The sequence below is a fragment of the Chenopodium album genome, chromosome 13, assembly GCF_948465745.1.
Source record: "Chenopodium album chromosome 13, dcCheAlbu1.1, whole genome shotgun sequence".
NCBI classification, from domain to species: domain Eukaryota; kingdom Viridiplantae; phylum Streptophyta; class Magnoliopsida; order Caryophyllales; family Amaranthaceae; genus Chenopodium; species Chenopodium album.
Genome location: NC_137846.1, coordinates 7,074,141 through 7,094,006, shown reverse-complemented (window position 1 = coordinate 7,094,006; position 19,866 = coordinate 7,074,141). Strand labels below are relative to the sequence as shown.

At 35.3% G+C, this 19,866-nt stretch overlaps 2 protein-coding genes and 1 pseudogene across 4 annotated transcripts; 1 reads left to right on the top strand and 2 right to left on the bottom strand.

Moving 5' to 3' along the window:
* Positions 1-189: 189 nt before the first annotated feature.
* Positions 190-3,132, bottom strand: LOC145574446 (putative purine permease 11). Its single transcript, XM_081632232.1, has 2 exons — positions 2,962-3,132; positions 190-1,427 (listed from the first exon to the last, which is right to left on the bottom strand). Exons 1-2 carry the CDS (start codon positions 2,975-2,977, stop codon positions 331-333), a joined length of 1,113 nt encoding a protein of 370 aa, XP_081488358.1. The 5' UTR covers positions 2,978-3,132; the 3' UTR covers positions 190-330.
* A 3,922-nt stretch (positions 3,133-7,054) lies between these two features.
* On the top strand, positions 7,055-14,522 carry LOC145574445 (protein DMR6-LIKE OXYGENASE 1-like; annotated as a pseudogene). The gene is made up of 5 exons (XR_014098076.1): positions 7,055-7,237; positions 7,354-7,428; positions 12,905-13,535; positions 13,733-14,060; positions 14,202-14,522. The product of XR_014098076.1 is annotated as a protein DMR6-LIKE OXYGENASE 1-like (transcript).
* Positions 14,523-14,728: 206 nt separating this feature from the next.
* LOC145574438 (uncharacterized) lies at positions 14,729-18,884 on the bottom strand. Of its 2 annotated transcripts, XM_081632225.1 has the most exons (4): positions 16,897-18,884; positions 15,956-16,020; positions 15,565-15,877; positions 14,729-15,353 (listed from the first exon to the last, which is right to left on the bottom strand). In XM_081632225.1, exon 1 carries the CDS (start codon positions 18,867-18,869, stop codon positions 17,010-17,012), a length of 1,860 nt encoding a protein of 619 aa, XP_081488351.1. In that variant the 5' UTR covers positions 18,870-18,884; the 3' UTR covers positions 14,729-15,353; positions 15,565-15,877; positions 15,956-16,020; positions 16,897-17,009. The 2 variants fall into 2 exon arrangements, with proteins under 2 accessions (XP_081488351.1, XP_081488350.1); XM_081632224.1 differs by having other exon boundaries at positions 15,956-18,884.
* Positions 18,885-19,866: the final 982 nt, after the last annotated feature.

Here is a 19,866-nt window from a genome sequence, read left to right as displayed (position 1 = left end):
AGTTTACAAGATGCGGTTTTTAATAAATCAAAAAAGAAAAGATGAAGTAACCATTTCACTATTGAACTGCCTTCAGTAATAAAAACTACTCGTACCAGGTAATACAAGAGTTGTTGCCTGTTGAAAGAATCACTTTGCAAGCAGTTGAAAGAATAACTATAGAACTACATGGAGAACAATTCATGGTAATAATATACTAACCCATATTATTTTTTGCAAAAGTTTCTGAATAAGATGACACCTAATAAATAACTGATGAATACAGGATGACCATTTGGCCATCTACAGAAAATAATGCTACATCATTTCTGTGTAACTTAATGAACCATATTAACAAGCAGCAACCCTCCTCTCATTGGCTTCCATTTGTTTCCGTAGCTCGGTTGATCTAGAATCATCAATGTAATTTTGATAGAGATAAGAAGCAAATCCCCAAAGTGCTTGAAGCATAACAATTATCTTGACACCATTCATCTTGTCATGGAAGGCGATGACAGAAGCAATAGGACCGACAACCAATGCCACAGTACTTATAACATTCGAAAACAATGAAGAAACCAAAAAAATCAAGCCTACCACACCAACTGAGCACACCTGCCAACATACAGCGGTCCAGACCAGAGTCAACACATAAGAAGCTTTCCCGGTGTGGAAACCATGCATTTCTCCTTCTAATGTCCTCCACTGCCCACTGATAAATAAGGCAGCAACCGAAATTATAGTTGCAACTATTGACGGATAGATTTGCATCTCTAAAACAACAGAGAATGAAACTTTTTTCAGTGCCTTTTGAAAGGCAAGCTGCATCAGTGAAAGCAAGAGCGAGTAGATAGCTGAAGCTCCAATGGTGCACATAAATCCGATGGCATATTGTACCTTGCTCACCCCTTCTGGTGCATCAGAACTCTCGTTGACCCCTAGCAGAGCCGCAGAGTATGAAAGAATAACTACAGCATTTAGAATCAACGGGGTAAATTTCTGGGAATTGATGAAGTAAGCAAAGATAGCATTGAAAGCTAATTGGGTAGAACAAATGAGAGAATATGTGGAGGCAGAGAGATATAAGAGTCCATACGAATACAGCAAATTGTCACCCGCAAGAACTATTCCTAGGGAGATATATATTAAGCATATATACTTTCCAGAAATTGAATCAGATGGGTTTGGAGAATTGGCAGGAGCTGGAATTAATAGAAGCGGGATAAATAGGATAGGAAACCCAGCAGTTTGAACAAGGGTGGCCATTAACGTGCTAGATCCACCCTTGTCATAATAAAATCTTCCTAAAAGTACAGCAGCAGTTTGTCCTGCTACAAGAAAGAAAATATTGAGTCCCACCAAAATCCACCATTGCCAACGATTTAGTTTGAATAGTGTTGGCATCACAGTTTGTCCCCCATCTTTAGCCAAGATAGCTTCTCCAACATCTGTTAGAAATAATAGAGCAATGTTAGGAATATAAAAAAGACTTGACAGTAATGCAAAAAGGCAGAAATACATAAGTTTCAAGAAATCAGGTAAAGCTTCATTTCTATTAAGGATTACAATATGAAAGAATATAAATCACTAAAAAAAACAGCTTTACTCATTCTAGATTCCAGCAAGCAGATAAATCTAGTATCTGTTTTTAACTTGTGGTTAGGAAACATATATGCCAGATAGATATGCAGAGTAGGAAGAAAACTCAGCAGTTAACAGAAAAAAGTTTTTCGGAGAGAAACAAACTCAAAAGTCGAAATGCATAATGTATCTTTTCCAGAGGTACAAGAATTGATGATGACTCTAGGGAGGTAGTGGATGATTTTAATCTATAATCAAGGCTACTGGCAAGTAAGGTCATTCTGAAATGTCATTACTTTATTCGCAAACAACATGGTGTGGTGTATTTCAGATAATGCTAAGAAGCTTCAAAGGAACCTAGTTCTGATAATGTCCGATCAGACAGGAGGGCAAGGGATTACTCACTTGCTTAGATAAACATTTGGTCTCTCTTAACTAGTTCAATTATGTCGAGTCCCGGTACTATTTTGAGAAAGCACGTTCCAATTACATTTGAATCTTATCCCTATCTCAGTATCAGCAAATAAATGTTCTTCCCCATATATTACAAAAAGAGATCATACTCTTTCGTATGCTTCAATTACATACACTAAATTACTCTTTCTTGTTTCTTTCTATAATACTTCACTTGGTATTTATAGCACATAACTAGGCACACAAACATCACTAGTTCACTACCATCTCCCTTGAAGGCACAACAGCTTTACCATCGACTGACACCAAAAGTTTGACTCATAATTCATAAGTACCCATCAAAACCACACTCCGGCGCCATCACTTTTCATCAATGCGCACTCCATCACTATTACACGAATTTTCATATCCCACTCCTTCATAGGACAAAACAAATTGTAATTATATAATCATATCCATCTTCATCTCTCCGAGCACAATTTAGAGTAAAACACATTCAGCTTTAGGTTACTTTAACTTGTTTAATAAACTATAACAAAAACACAATCTTATTAGTCAATTGATTTGTGAGCAAATACTAAAACACAATCTTATAACAAAAACACGATCATAAATGAGCAAATACTAAAACTACCTGATATGCCGATTAGGAAAGTAAATTGATTTTTTTAAAAAATGAAAATTCTGAATAATTCCCCAAATTTCTTTCACAATATTACCAAAAAAATCAAAATTTTATAATCAGTGAAGAAGTCAAAACTCAAAATTAACATGCAAAAGCTTTAAATACACGCCAAATTCCAACAAAATATTCGAATGAATCAAACAAATACAATCGAAGGTCCTTAAACCCTAAAAACATAATCAACTGATTAAGATAACAACTGAATTTCGGATTTTCAAACTTAATCGGAAAACCCTATCAATAATTACAGGCAATGATCGAGAATAAAAATTGAAAGTTGAGGAGAGGAGAGAGAAAATTACCAGCAGTGAGAGGCATAACGCAGAGAAAGAGAGGAGAGAGAAAATGGAGGAGAAGAGAGTAGAATGTGACAGGAGGTTGAGCAGAGATAGAAATAGACGGTAGATAAAAGCGGGAAGCAGGAACTACTGGTACTTGCCACTATTGGTGTTGTGGTCAACGGCGGCTGGCTTTATTTTTTTATTTTTCATTTTTTTTTTGATGCCCATGAGAGGCTAAGCCCGGGAAATAAAAAACAAACAAAAACTAAGGGGGAATAAAACGTGGTAAAGCCACTCATACTACATCATTATGTAAAATACGCTCTAAATCTAAGGGGGGACTTGAATCAACTCAAATTTGTTGTTCTGAGATACTCCTTGGTTGGCTAGCCAATCCGCTGCTTGATTTGCCTCTCGATAAATATGCTTCACCTCTACTTCCCAATCTTGCTTCTTGATGATATTCTTGCAATGAAGGATATCATGAGTACACTCACCATTATAGCTATCCTCATTGTTGAAAATTTGTACCAATGCCTTGTTGTCCAATTGCATTTGTAACTTCTTCACACCCATTATTCGAACTAATTCAAGCCCATACTCTGCAGCTAATACCTCGGCTTTAAAAGCACTGCAGTTTCCTAACTTCAGAGAGTAAGCATAGGAGAATTTCCCACTGCTGTCTTGTATAATTCCCCCCCCCCCACCAGCAGGTCCCGGGGCTCCCTTACCTGCTCCATCCGAGTTCAAGGCTAGCCATCCATTAGGAGGTGCCACCCACTTGATAAAAGCTTCCCTTCGAGGATTCACACAAGAGTTGTCAGCATTGCTATGTTATGTAATTTATGTTATACTTTTTGGATATTTTACCGTTTTTGTGATGTTGATGTTTGATGCTTCCATAACTTTCTCTACTTGTATTTTTTACATTTGCAACGCTAATGCTATGGACGAATGGCGAATCTCCTTATTTGCTTGATGATGATAACTTAGGGTTGTTCTCATTGATTGAACTGAAATGAAAATTTTATAAGAGAAGGAAATTAGGAGCTGAATTGAACTGAAAATAAACGTATGAGAACAGGCCCTTAGCCTCGTTAATATAATCCACAGATTTTTATATGCGACTAGCCACGCTGTGTGGCCGAGGTTACTCGATCATAGTTTACTTGAGTTCCTCGGCCATCCATCGTTGGTTACTTGAGGGGTTCGGATAGGGTTTGTAAACACAAATTTTAAATCTGCAAAATATAGATTCAAAATAAATGAAACAGAATGTTAATTTTATTAATTTGATAATTTAGGGTACAATCTCTAATTTGTTCTAATGTAGAGGTTAAACTGCACTGATTTGTGATGCGCTTGATGTTTTGAAATTCTTCCTTTAAGAATGTCACGTCAAATGCTTGTTACTCTTCCTCTATGTTTTAAGAGGTTTTTTTTATAGAGGTTTACAGAGTGTGTGACACCTAGGCCATGTTAGGGTAATATTTGTATTGGGCTTTTGACTTGGTAATCGTGACCCATCTATTATAGCTTAGCCAATTTTAGTTAAAATGAACTAATTTAATATATTTCACCCAAAATATTTAATCTAAATAAATAGTCAAATAATACCAAGTCAATAATTTGACTTTTGACTCACATATAACGTGGCACATGTATAAATTTTACGTGCCTACAAATTGCCCCCCTTTGAGATTGGTCACGAACACGACTTTGGAGTGTTTAATTGTGATCGGGCTCGAAATCGCCTGTTTTTTTCTTTATAATATCCAAATCAACTAATTTTAGTTATCCAAATTTAGCTACTTGCCTTGATATTGGGTTTGAGAGGGTTTGCCTTACCCAATTCCTTTAAACTTTTGTAATCTAGCTTCTATTGATTTAATATAATCCCCCATCCCTACTTTTCACTAAAAAAAATATACATGCATTTTTTTTCAACATTTATGTTGAATTGCTATTTTAAAAAAAAAACATTTATGTTGAATCATTCTATTATGTTTTTCTTAGGATAAGACATTTCATAGAAATTTTTCCAAAATAAGGTATATCATTACAATATTACATACAAGGTATAACTAGCTCTTTGGGAATCTAGAAAATTTTTATGGTATAATTCTGCGATATATAAGGAGGGATACCCAGTTAATTTCCCAAATAAACAAAATTTGTTTATCTGGGGGTATAATTGTCTTTTCAAGTACCAGTGGAGGGGTATATGCGTATTTTCATGTACTAGTTGAGGGGTACATGTGTAATTTCCTCACCAAACAATAAAAGCAAAAAGCAAACAGTAATTGAACAGCTCACCAAAAGTATTGAATAAATGACCCTGCTTTTTCAATTTATTTACAAAATTGCCATCAGATTAACAAAAATTCGTTTTATCTGGCAGATTAACTTGTATTTTCCCATATATAAGTTGTGGGTGTGAAATGGTTAATTATAATTGAAAGCTCATTTGATGTGAAAAAAAATCAAAACTATGATGATGTATGTGGTGTTTTTTGAGATGGATTATGACTTACGAGAACATAAAACTACAAATTTACCTTCGAAAAATAGAGGATAACAAAAGAATATAAACTGATATTTTGGAGGCCAATGCAAAATGATAATTGAATAAATCATTTATTTTTATAATTTTTAAATAGTTATGTAATTTGCTAATTCGTAAATAATTTTAACGTAGTGTTTGAAATAAGCATTCGATTTCAAAACTAGATTTTCAATTACTTACCTTCAATTCCAAATTATCTATTATTTTAAATAAATCATTTTAAATTTACTTGGTATGATCAAGACTAGCCCACATTTTTTTTCTCCTCTTTTACAGGTTTCCTTCTCATTCTCTCTCCTCCTTTACTATTAATCCTAAATTCGCCAATCTATCGACCAAAATTAGTGAAAAATTAGGTCATAAATCTGCATGTCTTTTGATATGTTTTCCTTTTTTTTAATTGGAAGGTGAAGGTGGTATCGATAAGGTTTGCCGACGTGACAGTGATGGAAGTCGTTTATAGAGGATAAGAGAGAGAAAATTTAGCCATTATTAACGGTGGTGACAAATGATCGACTCAATCGACAAACGTTTTACAATAATTTGGAAAAATCAAAAGGAGAATATAAATAGAATGGTTCAAAGAATTTGAAATGCCATCAATTCATATTGGATTTCAAATTCTATAAACTGAATTTTATTATTGAAGGCTAGAATTTGAGTCAAATCCAAATTCTCAAAATTCCCAAACAAGTTATTTGGAACAAATCCACCATTTGAAATGAAATGATAGTTTCCAAACAGGCCATTATATAAAGTGTTAATCTATAATCAAGGCTACTGGTAATCAAGGTCATTCTGAAAATGTCATAGCTTTATTTGCAAACAATATAATGTTGTGTATTTCAGATAATGATAAGGAGCTTCAAATGAACATAGTTATGATAATGTTTGATTAGACGTGAAGGCAGGGATTATTCACTAACATAGATTAACATTTGGCCTCTCTTAACTAGTTCAATTAGGTTGAGTCTTTGAAAAGCACATTCCAATCATATTTGAATTTTATCCTAGAAACATAGTTATGAATTTATGATAATGTCTGATTAGATATGAAGGCAGGGATTACTCACTAAAATAGATTAACATTTGACCTCTCTTAACTAGTTCAATTAGGTTGAGTCTCTTAAAAGCAAATTTAAATCCGATTTGAATTTTATCCTTATTTGACTAGCATCAGCAAATAAATGTTATATCCCATATATTACAATTCAATAAGAGATTACAATAAATTGAAGTTTTCTATTCGAGTTACCCTTTAGCCTCTATAGTTCGGCTAATAATGTAGAAGTAATCATTTTTGAGTGATTTTCTTTTTTCAATCTTCTTAAAATAAACTATGTATCAAATAAAATTTATCTTATATTATTGAAAATTTTATAAAATATTTTAATAAGAGTATATTAGAGCGTATTTTAAAACTGCACCTTATCCTCTACTTTCGAAACAGCCATATTACATACCCGTTTCATATACGTACCCGATTTCGTACCCATTCTAGTGACCGTAGCTGCCGATTTTTTTTTTACATAAAAACAGGAGAAAATATTTTATAAAACCCGTACTGCCGGGTTTCAGGAAACCACAGAGTAAACAGGCTAAACTTGTAATAAGTTGCATTAATAACACCGAGTATTCAGTTTGGCTTTTGGTCACTCAGTTTTCGTCACTAGGGCTCTCGATCTCCTCCATCAAATATTTATTTCTTTGTGATTTCCTCCGTCAATTGAGGTTTGTAAATCGTTTCCATACTATAATTCAATCAATGTTTTTCTGTAAAGTGTAAATTAAATTCGTTTGGAAATTGGAAGCAATATAAGATTATCATATTTTCTTTCAAATTGTAGAGGTGGATGAAGGATATCAAAGTGTGAATCTGTTGTTCATATGCTGTTTCTTTGAGAGGAATCGGCGAAAAATTGGTATGTTTCTCCCTTACGCTTGGATGTTTATAATTTTGGTGGTATTGTTGTATATTGTTGTCGTGGAAAGAGGTGGATTGATGGAATTTGTTTTGTGGCTAATTTGGAATGAACGAAATATCTTGGTTTTTAATTATAGGCGGATGGATGTGTTGGGAAAGTTCACAAATAATCTTGCAGCGCAAATAGTATTCGTTTTCCCTTTCATGTATAAACAAAATAGGCTCACACTTGTATCTTTATAATACAATAAAATAATGCACAATACAAATACATATTCGATGGTATACTCTCAAATTTAATATGGTTCTAGATTTCTTCTTGTGATTAATTGATTACCAAAAACTTAACAAAATTACAACATATATATAATCATTTTATTACGAACATAATTAGCGGTAGAAATGAGGTAAATCATACCCCTATCATTCACCTTCCTATATTTACTCTACATCATCATTTCATTTCTCTTCCTCTTTTCTTTCCAGTTCAATTTTCCTTATTATTTTCCTTATTCTTTCTTTAGTCTTTCTCCAAATAAGGAGAAAATTACAACCAACAAATCTCCCCCTTTCGACTTATTTGGAGATTTTTGATAAACCCGCTTCATCTCGACACACATCAAGCTTTTGTATGGTTAGTATCTTTGTCATCATATCTGAGCCATTTTGGTCAGTATGAATCTTTTCTAAATGCAATAGCTTGGCTTCAAGAATTTTCCGTATCCAATGATACCTTACATCTATGTGTTTTGAGCGAGCATGAAAGGTACGCTAGATGAATAGCACTCTGACTATCACAGTAGAGTGTATACTTATCTTGTTTAATCCCCAACTCTTGTAGGAAGTTCTTCATCCACAAAAACTCTTTGCAAGCTTCTGTTACAGCTATATACTCGGCTTCTGTTGTTGATAGTGCGACACATTTTTGTAACCTTGATTGCCATGATATAGCTCCCCCGCAAAAGTCATCATATAACCAGATACCGACTTTCGCGAATCAACATCATTTGCCATATCTGCATCTGTGTATCATCTTAACACAGGATCTCCTGAACCAAAACATAAACACATCTTCGATGTGCCACGTAGATACCTTAAAATCCATTTTACAGCTTCCCAATGTTCTCTCCCAGGATTTGAGAGGAACCTGCTGACAACACCGACTGAATAAGCAATATCTGGTCTCGTACAGACCATAGCATACATCAAACTACCAACTGCAGATGCATAAGGAACTTTATTCATTTCTTCAATTTCAGTCTTACTTGTAGGGGATTGTTGAGAACTTAACTTAAAATGACCTGCAAGTGGAGAACTCACTAGCTTAGCATTTTGCATGTTGAACTTCTCAAGCAGCTTCTCAATATATCTTTCCTGTGATAGCCATAACTTCTTATTTTCCCTATCACGAGAGATTTTCAGGCCAAGTATTTGTTTCGCTGGTCCTAAGTCTTTCATGGCAAAGAACTTATTCATCGCCTTTTTCAAATTGGCGATTTTATTGGTGTCTCGACCAATAATCAACATATCATCAACATAGAGGAGTAAGATAATAAAATCTCCCTCTGCAAATATTTTGATGAACACACAATGATCTGATGTCGTCTTGTGACACTGATGGTCCTTCATAAAGGATTCAAACTTTCGATACCACTGTCGCGGAGCTTGCTTTAAACCATACAAACTCTTATTCAAACGACATACCATGTGTTCTTTTCCCTTAACCTGAAATCCTCAGGTTGTTCCATATATATTTCTTCTTCCAATTCACCATGTAGGAAGGCTGTTTTCACATCTAGTTGTTCAATTTCTAAATCCATGCATGCTGCCATGCCAAGAACAATTCGTATTGACGACATTTTCACGACCGGTGAGAATATTTCTTCAAAGTCAATACCTTTCTTTTGATTAAACCCCTTCACAACCAACCTTGCTTTGTATCTTGGTTGTGGATTATTTTCTTCGGTCTTTAATTTAAACACCCACTTATTCTTGAGTGCTCGTTGACCTTTTTGGTAATGGCACCAAATCAAATGTGTGATTCTCATGCAAGGGTTTTATCTCATCTTGCATGGCTTGCATCCATTCTTTCTTGTGATTATTTCTTAGAGCCTCTTCATAAGACTCTGGTTCTCCCCCTTCAGTAAGTAAGCAGCTGATAGTCACCACTAGCATACCTTGGTGGAAGTCGTCTAGGTCTAGTAGACCTTCTTAATTCTACTTCATGTGATGGTTGATTTTCTTGTTGTGGAATATGTTCCACATTTTCATCATCAAGAGGTTGATCTTCTAGGTGTACATCTTCCTCTTGGTTATCAACTACATCCGGTGATGGTTTTGGATTCAAAATTATAGGCAATTCATCTTGGGATGTTGTAGATTTTCCCAATTTCTTTATGTCTTCAATGGTTTGATCTTCAAAGAAGACAACATCTCTGCTTCTGATAATCTTTCTTTCAGCAGGACTCCATAGCCTATAACCGAACTCATCTTCTGGATAGCCAAGAAAAACACATTGTTTAGTCTTGCTATCAAGCTTTGATCTCTCATCCCTCGGAATGTGAACAAAGGATCTACATCCAAACACTTTCAACTTTTCGTAGTTTACTTTTCTTCCGGACCATATCAATTCCGGAACTTCACCGTCAAGTGGGACTGAAGGAGAAAGATTAATCAATTAAACTGCGGTCTTTACTGCCTCCCCCCAAAATGATTTGTGTAATTTTGCGTGAGACCACATTAAACAAACTTTCTCATTAATCGTCCGGTTCATTCTTTCTGAGGTGTCTTTGGGACAGTTTTCTCAAGCTTTATCCCATAACCCTTGCAATATTGTTCAAATGGACCTCTATATTCACCACCATTATCGGATCTCACACATTTTAGTTTCCTGTCTGTTTCTCTCTCAACTTTTACATGAAACTCCTTGAATGCATCAAGGACTTGGTCTTTACTCTTCAAAATAAAGACCCAAACTTTTCTGGAATGGTCATCAATAAATGTGACAAAATAAGATGCACCACTGAGAGATTTTTCTGTCATAGAACATACATCTGTATGAACCAAATCTAGAACTCTAGATTTTCTAGATGGTGGACTCTTTTGGAATGAAACTCTGTGTTGTTTACCAGCCAAACAATCAACACAGGATTTCAAACGAACATCCTTCAAAGGAAGAATCTGCTTTCGCGTGAGGATCTGCAATCCCTTCCTACTCATATGTCCGAGCCGTTTATGCCATAGCTCGGTAGAACATTCTTCAGCTACATTCAATTGCAAGCTGAGCTTCCCATTTGTTACATAAAGGGTTTGTTGCTTCCTTCCGTGAGCAACGATTATCGAGCCTCTAGTTAACTTCCACTTTCCATTAGAAAAGTGATTCGCATACCCTTCATCGTCGAGTTTGCCAGCTGATATCAAATTCAGCCGAATATCTGGAACATGCCTAACATCATGTAGTGTTAGCTTGCACCCTGTATTGGTTTCCAAGCATACATCTCCAATACCAATAATTTTGGAGGATCCATTATTTCCCATTCTTACGTAGCCTAGATCATTGCTTACGTAAGATGTGAAATAATTTCTATTTGCAGTTAGATGATATGAAGCACCTGTATCAATCACCCAACTACAATCTTCATTTGTAAGATTATAACATGAGTTATCACCTACAAAATAAACTTCGTCACCAAATGCCGTAGCCGTGACATTCTTCTTATCTTCATTATCACTACTCTTGTCATTCTTCGATCTCATGCCTCGCTTCCATATTCTACATTCACTTTGCTTATGTCCAGGCTTATGACAATAAAAACATGTGAACCTCTTCTTGGATTTTGATCTGCCTCTTGATTTATCATGACTTTGGGATCCTCTAAATATTGGTCTCCCCCGACTTTCAACAATGTGTGCTTTAGTCTGATTATTTGTGGAGGCAAATTCTTTCCTTCTAGCTTCTTCATTGAAGAAGCTATCTTTCACCATGTCAAGGGTGAGTTTGCCATTCGGAGTTGAATTGTTCAACGAGATAACAAGAGTTTCCCAACTATCGGGTAATGAACTGAGGAGTAATAAGGCTTGGACTTCATCTTCAATTGTCATACTAACATTTGTTAGCTGATTAACGATGCCTTGAAATTCATTCATATGTTCAGCCATATTTTTACCTTCTTTATGGAGAAGACGAACCAACCTTCTCACTAACGTAGCTTTATTTAAAGCTGTCTTCCTCTCATACATTGACTCAAGCTTTTTCCAAAGCGTGTAGGCATTGGTATCATTAGCAACATGTTGAAAAATGCTTTGATCAATATGTTGTCTAATCAACCCAACGGCCTTACGATTCTCCAATTTCCATGCATTTTCGGTTTTGTTTTCCGGCTTATTTTCTTCTCCAATGGGCTTATACAAATCCTTACAATAAAGGATATCCTCCATTCGAGATTTCCACATGGAATAATTGGACGATGTCAACTTGATCATCCCCGATAGGCTTACCATCGAATCTTCCATTTTGTTTTATACAACGTGTATATACGTATGTACGTATTTACTTATCCGGCTCTGATACCAAGCTGTTGGGAAAGTTCACAAATAATCTTGCAGCGCAAATAGTATTCGTTTTCCCTTTCGTGTATAAACAAAATAGGCTCACACTTGTATCTTTATAATACAATAAAATAATGCACAATACAAATACATATTTGATGGTATACTCTCAAATTTAATATGGTTCTAGATTTCTTCTTGTGATTAATTGATTACCAAAAACTTAACAAAATTACAACATATATATAATCATTTTATTACTAACATAATTAGCGGTAGAAATGAGGTAAATCATACCCCATCATTCACCTTCCTATATTTACTCTACATCATCATTTCATTTCTCTTCCTCTTTTCTTTCCAGTTCAATTTTCCTTATTATTTTCCTTGTTCTTTCTTTAGTCTTTCTCCAAATAAGGAGAAAATTACAACCAACAGGATGTTGTGGGTTGTGTTCAGGAAGCGTCAATGATTGTTGGGGAGTACGAAACGGCGGAGATAAGATGTTCGAGATTGGGGGTTAGTTGCCCCAGCCTCGCGGGGTGGTCACCCAAGTTTGGAATTAGACTAGACTCGACCTCACTGAACCCGAACCTGACGTGGGCACCTGACTTATAAATGGGACAATTTTAAAGGGAAAGAGGGTAAAGCCCGTAGTTAACACAATCTAATATCCCCACATATTTTACCATACACAAAAGTTAGGGGGATGCAACACATCTAAATTCTAATTGTATATCGGTATCTTAGTTGCATGTTATAAGTACATGCATACTGACATACATGATACATGTAATTTATCTATATTTGAATTCATCTAAAATGAAATGGCCATTCCTTTTCTTTTGAATTGAAATTTTGTGTATTTTCTTGTTCATTTTAAAAAAAATATCTGAATAATCACACTTTTGTAATCGGATCTTCAGATAATGATAAATTCTCTTTTTTCTCCGGCTTGCAACAATTTTATTTGCTTCAATGGTAACTGGACGCGATCATTACCTATAACGCTGGCATTGCATTCCCTAAAGGCTGTACTACCAAAGTATCTGCAATGTCTGGGAATGTATTCAAGTGGGCAAACTCAGACGACAGTGATTCTTCTACCTCATCAACTGCACTGTCTCTTACTCCCAATTACATCCTTCCTGTGGAAAGAAGGCCAAATTTAGCTGAAGTGTCCAAGTCAGGTGACAGTGTTCCAATAATAGATATGGGAAGGGGAGATATCGACAATCTTGTCAAAGAGATAGCAAGAGCATCTGAGGAGTACGGACTTTTTCTGATCATAAATCACGGTGTTACAGAAGAGCTTTGTGAAAGCATGTTGTCTGCTGTTACGGACTTATTTCATCTTCCTCCTCAAGTTAAGGCTCGTCTTGTGTCAGATGATCCTACTAAAGATGTAAGGATTTGCAATCATTTCCGAAAAGCTGAGGACAAGGGCAACCAAATGGCTAAGAAATTTAGCATGTGGAGTGAGGTTTTTAAACACTCTTGGCACCCGGCTGATGACAGTTTTGCTGAACTTTTGCCATCAGATCCTCCAAACTACAGGTTTGCATCTTTAGCATTGCGATTGGTTAGTTATTGCATAAGAGATATGGACTAGGTTGATATTTCTGAACATTCTGATTATAGTTCATTGCTTTTTTCTTGGCTTGTAACTGGTTGTTCAGTTTTTAGTTTATTGGGATTATGTTATGTATTTGTACTACTTCCATTCTTATGCACAATTGATTTTGTTTTTGTAGGAGGGTAGTGACTGCATATGCTAAAGAAATCGGATTTGTGATGAGTTTGCTTCTGAATTTGATGTCACAAGGTTTGGGACTGGAGGGAGATGTTTTACAAGATAGGTTAGGGAAAAATCCCTTGTTTAGGGCTCAAGCAAATTACTACCCACCTTGTTCAAACCCGGATCTTACACTCGGATTGGGTGTTCACACTGATAGAGATGCACTGACAGTTGTGCTACCAACTTCAAATGTGGAGGGTTTACAGATCATGAAGGACACCAAATGGATTGTGGTTGATCCTGTTCCAAATGCTTTAATTGTTAATATAGGCGATCAATTGCAGGTTTGTTAATTTTCGATTCATTTTCTACAGTTCTATGATCCTTTAACCTGGACTATTTCAAACAATGCTGTTTGAAAGCAATTACTCTGACTTCTACCTTCATGTCTCACTTTCATTTTGTCTTTCTATCTTTGGATGTAGGTTTTAAGCAATGGTAGATATAAAAGCGTGCTGCATAGAGTAGTGACTAATGAACACCAAAGTAGAGTGTCGCTGGCAATGTTTTATGGCCCAGACAAAGACGCTTTAATTGGCCCAATTGAGAATTTGATCGACAATCAGCATCCTCAACTCTATCGGAATTACTACATTAAGGAATTTCTTGAAGTCTATAGAAACCAGGAAGGGAAGAATCGCAAGATCAAAGAGTTTTTTGAGATTTAATGGTAGATGGCGACTTGTTTGACAGGAATGCAGTTTATCTTAAGGTAGATTCAGCTTAATGGAGGTTGATTAGATTTAGCTAGGTCATGGAATGTATATAAATTAATAATATTGCTTTAATTATAACCTTTTTATCATCAAACAAGTCTAAAATTTAATGAATATTGGTTAGAGTTGAGAATACAAACGATAAGTTGCAGGCTTACAAGTTACAGCACAAGAAGCTCTGTTTTTCTTATTTCCTTTCGACTGTGGAAGAAAGGCAAAAGCTTTTATTCATAATACTGGACATGGAAACAGGGAGAACATCGTAAAGAATATGAGATAAGCCTAGGAACAGAGAAACTATTGTTTGACCTAAAATTTTTATAATTTCTATGAACAAAAAGGTTCTCCACAAAGCAAGAGAAATGGAATTGAACATAAATAGCTTAATTTTGTGTGATCAATACATATTGATATTGAATAGCACAAGGATATGAATTTTTTAGTTCCAGCTGTAATTGTATGACTGACAAGCACCAAAACCTTCCTTTTTTTTTGAATAAACACCAAAACCTTCCTAATATCCACATATAAATTCGTTAATAATACTACTCTGTAGTGTTGGAGATGAATTAATCTGGAGTAGTTATTTGCATCCTTCCATAATCACGAATAGGCAAGTGCATCTTTTCTCACCCTTTAGGCGGAAGAATAGAGAAGACATCTGCTTTCCAAGGGAAGTTGTCTAGTTTATGGAGGCCATCTGCTGCTTCTTGAAGCCAACTGGGTTCAAAAAGAAATACGTGATCCCAATAATTTGAAATTTCCACTTCCATCTGAAATCATTGGGGCAGAGCAAGTCTTGTGCAACTTCATAATTTCTTCAAGCTCTTTGCTATAACATACTTTGTATAATTTAGCCTCCTAAAGAAAAAGAATAAGAAAAATTAAGAATTTATCAGAATGAAATACACGACTTTTCAGTTCGCTGTATGTTGACTGGTAGAGTGATTATTTCTGAAAATAAAGGTGCAAACTGCAAAGCCTTCAACTAGACATGCATATCTCATGAAATGGGGAAGTATATCTAATTTAACCAGAATTCTAGATAAGAGTTTAAAGAAGACGAGATTACCACATCTCAAATTATTCGGGAATTAGATGAGAAACACTGCAGAAATTTCAGAGCATTGACGTTAAACATCATAAGGTGCTAACTTGTGCAATTGTCCTCCAAAACTCTCAAAGTCAAGCCTCAATTGCCTTGCTAACATTTAAAAAGCAAGTGAGCAATGAAGCAGCATAATGTAAGAATCAGGTGCTGCTGTTATGTTTCTGTCCAAAATATCCTGGCTGTCTTTCCACTGCTCCAAACAGCACATACCTAGAACTGAGGAATAAAGTGACAAGTCTGATGACATAGGGCAAAATGTGCTTGCCTAATATCTCTGCAAAAATTTTGGGGCTTGAGAATTGATATAATGTCATAATGTAAAGCATCATTAGTAGTTTAGCACCAGACTTACAGGTCCATGAGACCCCATCTCCATTAAAAGCGGAGAGCACCAGCATTCTTGTTGTTCTGCAAGACCTTGTACATAGCATCACAGACAACCAAGTCAGGTTGAATTCTAAACATGACAATCTTATCCAACAACATATTAACAAGAATAAGACAATCAACCAAGGAGATAACCATGACATGTCAACTTGTCAAGCTAATAACTTATTTAAGGCTTTTTACCAACAAGGAAGAAGCAGGCTTGATAATCTGTATGTACCATGAGGCAGTAACAATTGGCAATGGTAGCAACTGAATAATTTACAGAGATATGTGAGCTGGCAGTGGAAACAGAAGATTGAACTAAACAATCCCATACAGAGAGTGGTCAAGAGTTTCTCGTGAAATATAAGACAATACTTTGTAAATTTTGAGAAATTAATACATATGTGTGGTCATGTGGAAGTCTAATGATATTGCTACTAGCAAAGTTGGCACTATTTCTGCCATATTCCGGACAATGTTGGCAATATATGTCTGCTTTAGTGCTTTCTGTAATAGACTAACCTAAGGAGGAGCAGTATGGGTATTATAGTCATATTTTACCAGGTTAATAGTCCTTAGTATAAAGAGAGGGAGGGGAAGGAAAATGGTAGGAAATATTTGGAGTGAATCCTTTTGAGAGAGTTTTGACCTCAATTAACGAATATGTAGGCGAAACCTACGACCTTTTGTAAGAAACCATTAGCAAGTTTAATATAAATCAACCTTAAATTTCTACTTATTTATATAAATATATAAATCAGATTATCCAGCCCATTACACTTTCTCCACCAAACTGTTTATGGATCATTATGATTAGTTACTATCAGATCAATGGTGCAAAACTAAATTTAGTTTCTCATGCTCATAATATGACACAGCCACATCAAAAGAAATTAATTATATAAACAAAAACGACATTACCAGAATGTGCAGTTGAACGTAGGAAATTTTTACCATGCAACAGCCAACAGATGCTTTGACCAGAGAGCTTATGGAATAGAAATCTTATCAGAACATTGACACCTTCAAACTGTTTACTTGTGCTTCTGGTTCTTTAGAAACTTTTGAAACAAAGCTTTGTCTGCATCGCTAACATTGTGATCAGCAAATGAGCCACTTAACAGCGAAGTAGTGTGACCATCAAGTGGGAACCCTTTGCTTATTTTAATTATGACAAACTCTAAAGCCTTTTTGAAATTATTGGCTGAAAGAAAACCACTTATAATTGCATTATAGGTAAAATCATCTGGAAAGCAGCCATTGTCCTCCATTTTCTTTAATACTCCAATAGCATCGTTCGATAAACCATTTTTACAGAGCCCCTTAATCATTGCATCGTATGTATATTTGTCAGGTTTTAAACCCTTAGCTAGGAGAGAAGAGAAGATATCCCTTCCTTCTTCAACTCGCCCAACTGCACAAAGGCCTTCGATCAGTATACTGTATGTGAAAATGTCAGGGACCACTCCGATTTCACTCATTTGTCTCACCATTTCCAATGCCTCATTAACCTGTGAACTTTTACAGAGATGATCAAGCAATGAATTATAAGTATATACATTTGGTTTTACGCCTTGAGCCTCCATTTCCTTGAGAAGCTTTATTGCAGATTGTAGTCTATTCACCTTGCATAAGGCATCTATAAGAGTGCTATATGTGACAACATCAGGTTTTAAACCTCTAAGCAGCATATCCTGGACCAAGTCTAGGACTTTGTCAAGCTTCTTAACCTTGCAATATCCATTTAACAAGCTGGTAAAAGTCAGAATATCAGGCACAAAACCATTTTTCATCATTAAATCCATTATTTTCGAGGCTTCATCCATTTGACCACATGAACAATATCCATCCACCAGAGAAGTGTAAGTAATAATATTTAGAGCATCACCCCGCTTATTCATCAGTCCCACTACAGCTTCTGCCTCCTTAACCTTCCCTTGTTTGAAACACATGTCAATCAACATGCTGTAAATCGTGACATTGAGAACTATCTTACTCTCCAACATCTCATTCAACAATATCTTTACATCCATCCACTTCCCCAAATTGCACATCCCTCGAATCAAACTACCATAAGTATAGACATCAGGCTGAACACCCTTGCTTTTCATGTCGGAAAAAAGGTTCATGGCCTGAGGTAAAAGCTTGTCTTTACAAAGACTGTCAATAATGGTGCTATATACGACAACATTAGGATTACAAGAGCTAAACCCAGAATTCATCATTGCCAGCAATCCAAGCGAATTCGCGTAGTTCCCTATCCTACAAAGACCTTTGATCAAAGCACCATAGGTAACAATAGTGGGTTGAAACCCTAATTTGACAATTTTATCCAACAATCTAACAGCTTCCTCCAACAAATTAGCATGAATGAGGCCATTAATAAGGGTAGTAAAGGTCACAATACTAGGTTCATACCCAAGCTTAATAATTTTCCCCAAAATCGAAAACCCCAAATCGACACGACCCAAACAGGAGTAACAATTGACAAGGACGTTCATAGAATAAAGATCACAAGAAACACCCAACAATTGCAAATGTGCAGAGAGAGAAATTACAGTTGAATAATTAATGGGTTCTTTAGGTTTAACCTTAATCATTGAACACAATATGAAATTAAAAGTAACAGCAGAAGGAAGAGGATTCATACGAGTCATTTGATGGAAGAGAGATACAGCATCGTCGAGCTTGTGGAAACCATGTCTGCATTGTTGTATCACTGAATTGAGGAAGAATTTGGGGTTTTGTTCTTTATTTGGGAAGGAGAGAGAACTGAACAAAGGGTAGCAGAAAGAAAGAGTAGTAGGAAGACGAAGAAATGTATTTCCGCCATTAATGGAAGTTGAAGCTTTTGCAATAATTTTTCTTCCAACTGCAAGTTTATTGTTTGCCATTCTTGTGAAAGTTGAAGGGGGTGTAAATGTGTAATGATAAATTAATAAGATTGAACTGAAATCTTTTGGAGTTTAGGTTAAGTGACTAATCATCAATCATTCAATAACTTAATACTAAAAACGAAATCAGTGATGACACGTGTCATTCACTGGATAAAAATTTTCCCTCTATTTTTAACTTTTCCATTTTTGGTTTATTCTTTCATGAAAATTATTTATATCCTATAATATTCACCTTCCACTTTAGTGATTAAATTTTTTCCATACACACTCAAATAAAATATTTTTATATGTATAAATTTTACATTAAGTAATTTTGTTATAAAAATGAGCATAAATAAGTAGTATACTAGGATACTATAATTTTTTTTTTTTTTTAGTATATAATTGTTAATTAATGTTGTACTTTGCTATATTATTTAGTAAAATCCGTGCATTGCACGGGACTTTAACTAGTACTTGCTAAAAGCAAGTTTAGCCCCAAGTCTTTAAGACTTAGGGGGCGTTTGGTATAAATATTGTAAAGAAATGGAAAGGATTCAAATAAGTAGGGGAAAGGGTAATGATAAATGATACCTTTACTATATGTTTGGCATCATAATGGAATGGAAACAATTTGAGTAGATTGTGATTGAGTAAGGAAACGTATTTTGTTTCCACTACCTTGGCAAGGGTAATAAATTGGGGGATTTTGTTACCCTTAGGAAACGGTAATTGTTATTTTTAACACATACCATACAACTAGAAATGGAAACACTTAATTGAATCCGTTCCCTACTTCTAAAATCTATTAACTATTACTAAAACAAAAAGTTGATGATGTCATCAATTTCTTAAAGTGCTTATGTGTCAAACTCTCATTAAAAATTTTCCCTCCAAATTTTACATATGATGTCATCTTTTTTTTTTTTTTTTTTTTTTTTTTTTCCTAGCTAGAAACTAGGATCAATTAGGTGTGAACTTGAATTTGACATCAACATTACTGTATATACTCCAC

Excerpts from the sequence above, each read along its gene's own strand:
- LOC145574438 (XM_081632224.1), bottom strand. The coding sequence starts at position 18,869 with ATGGCAAACAATAAACTTGCAGTTGGAAGAAAAATTATTGCAAAAGCT.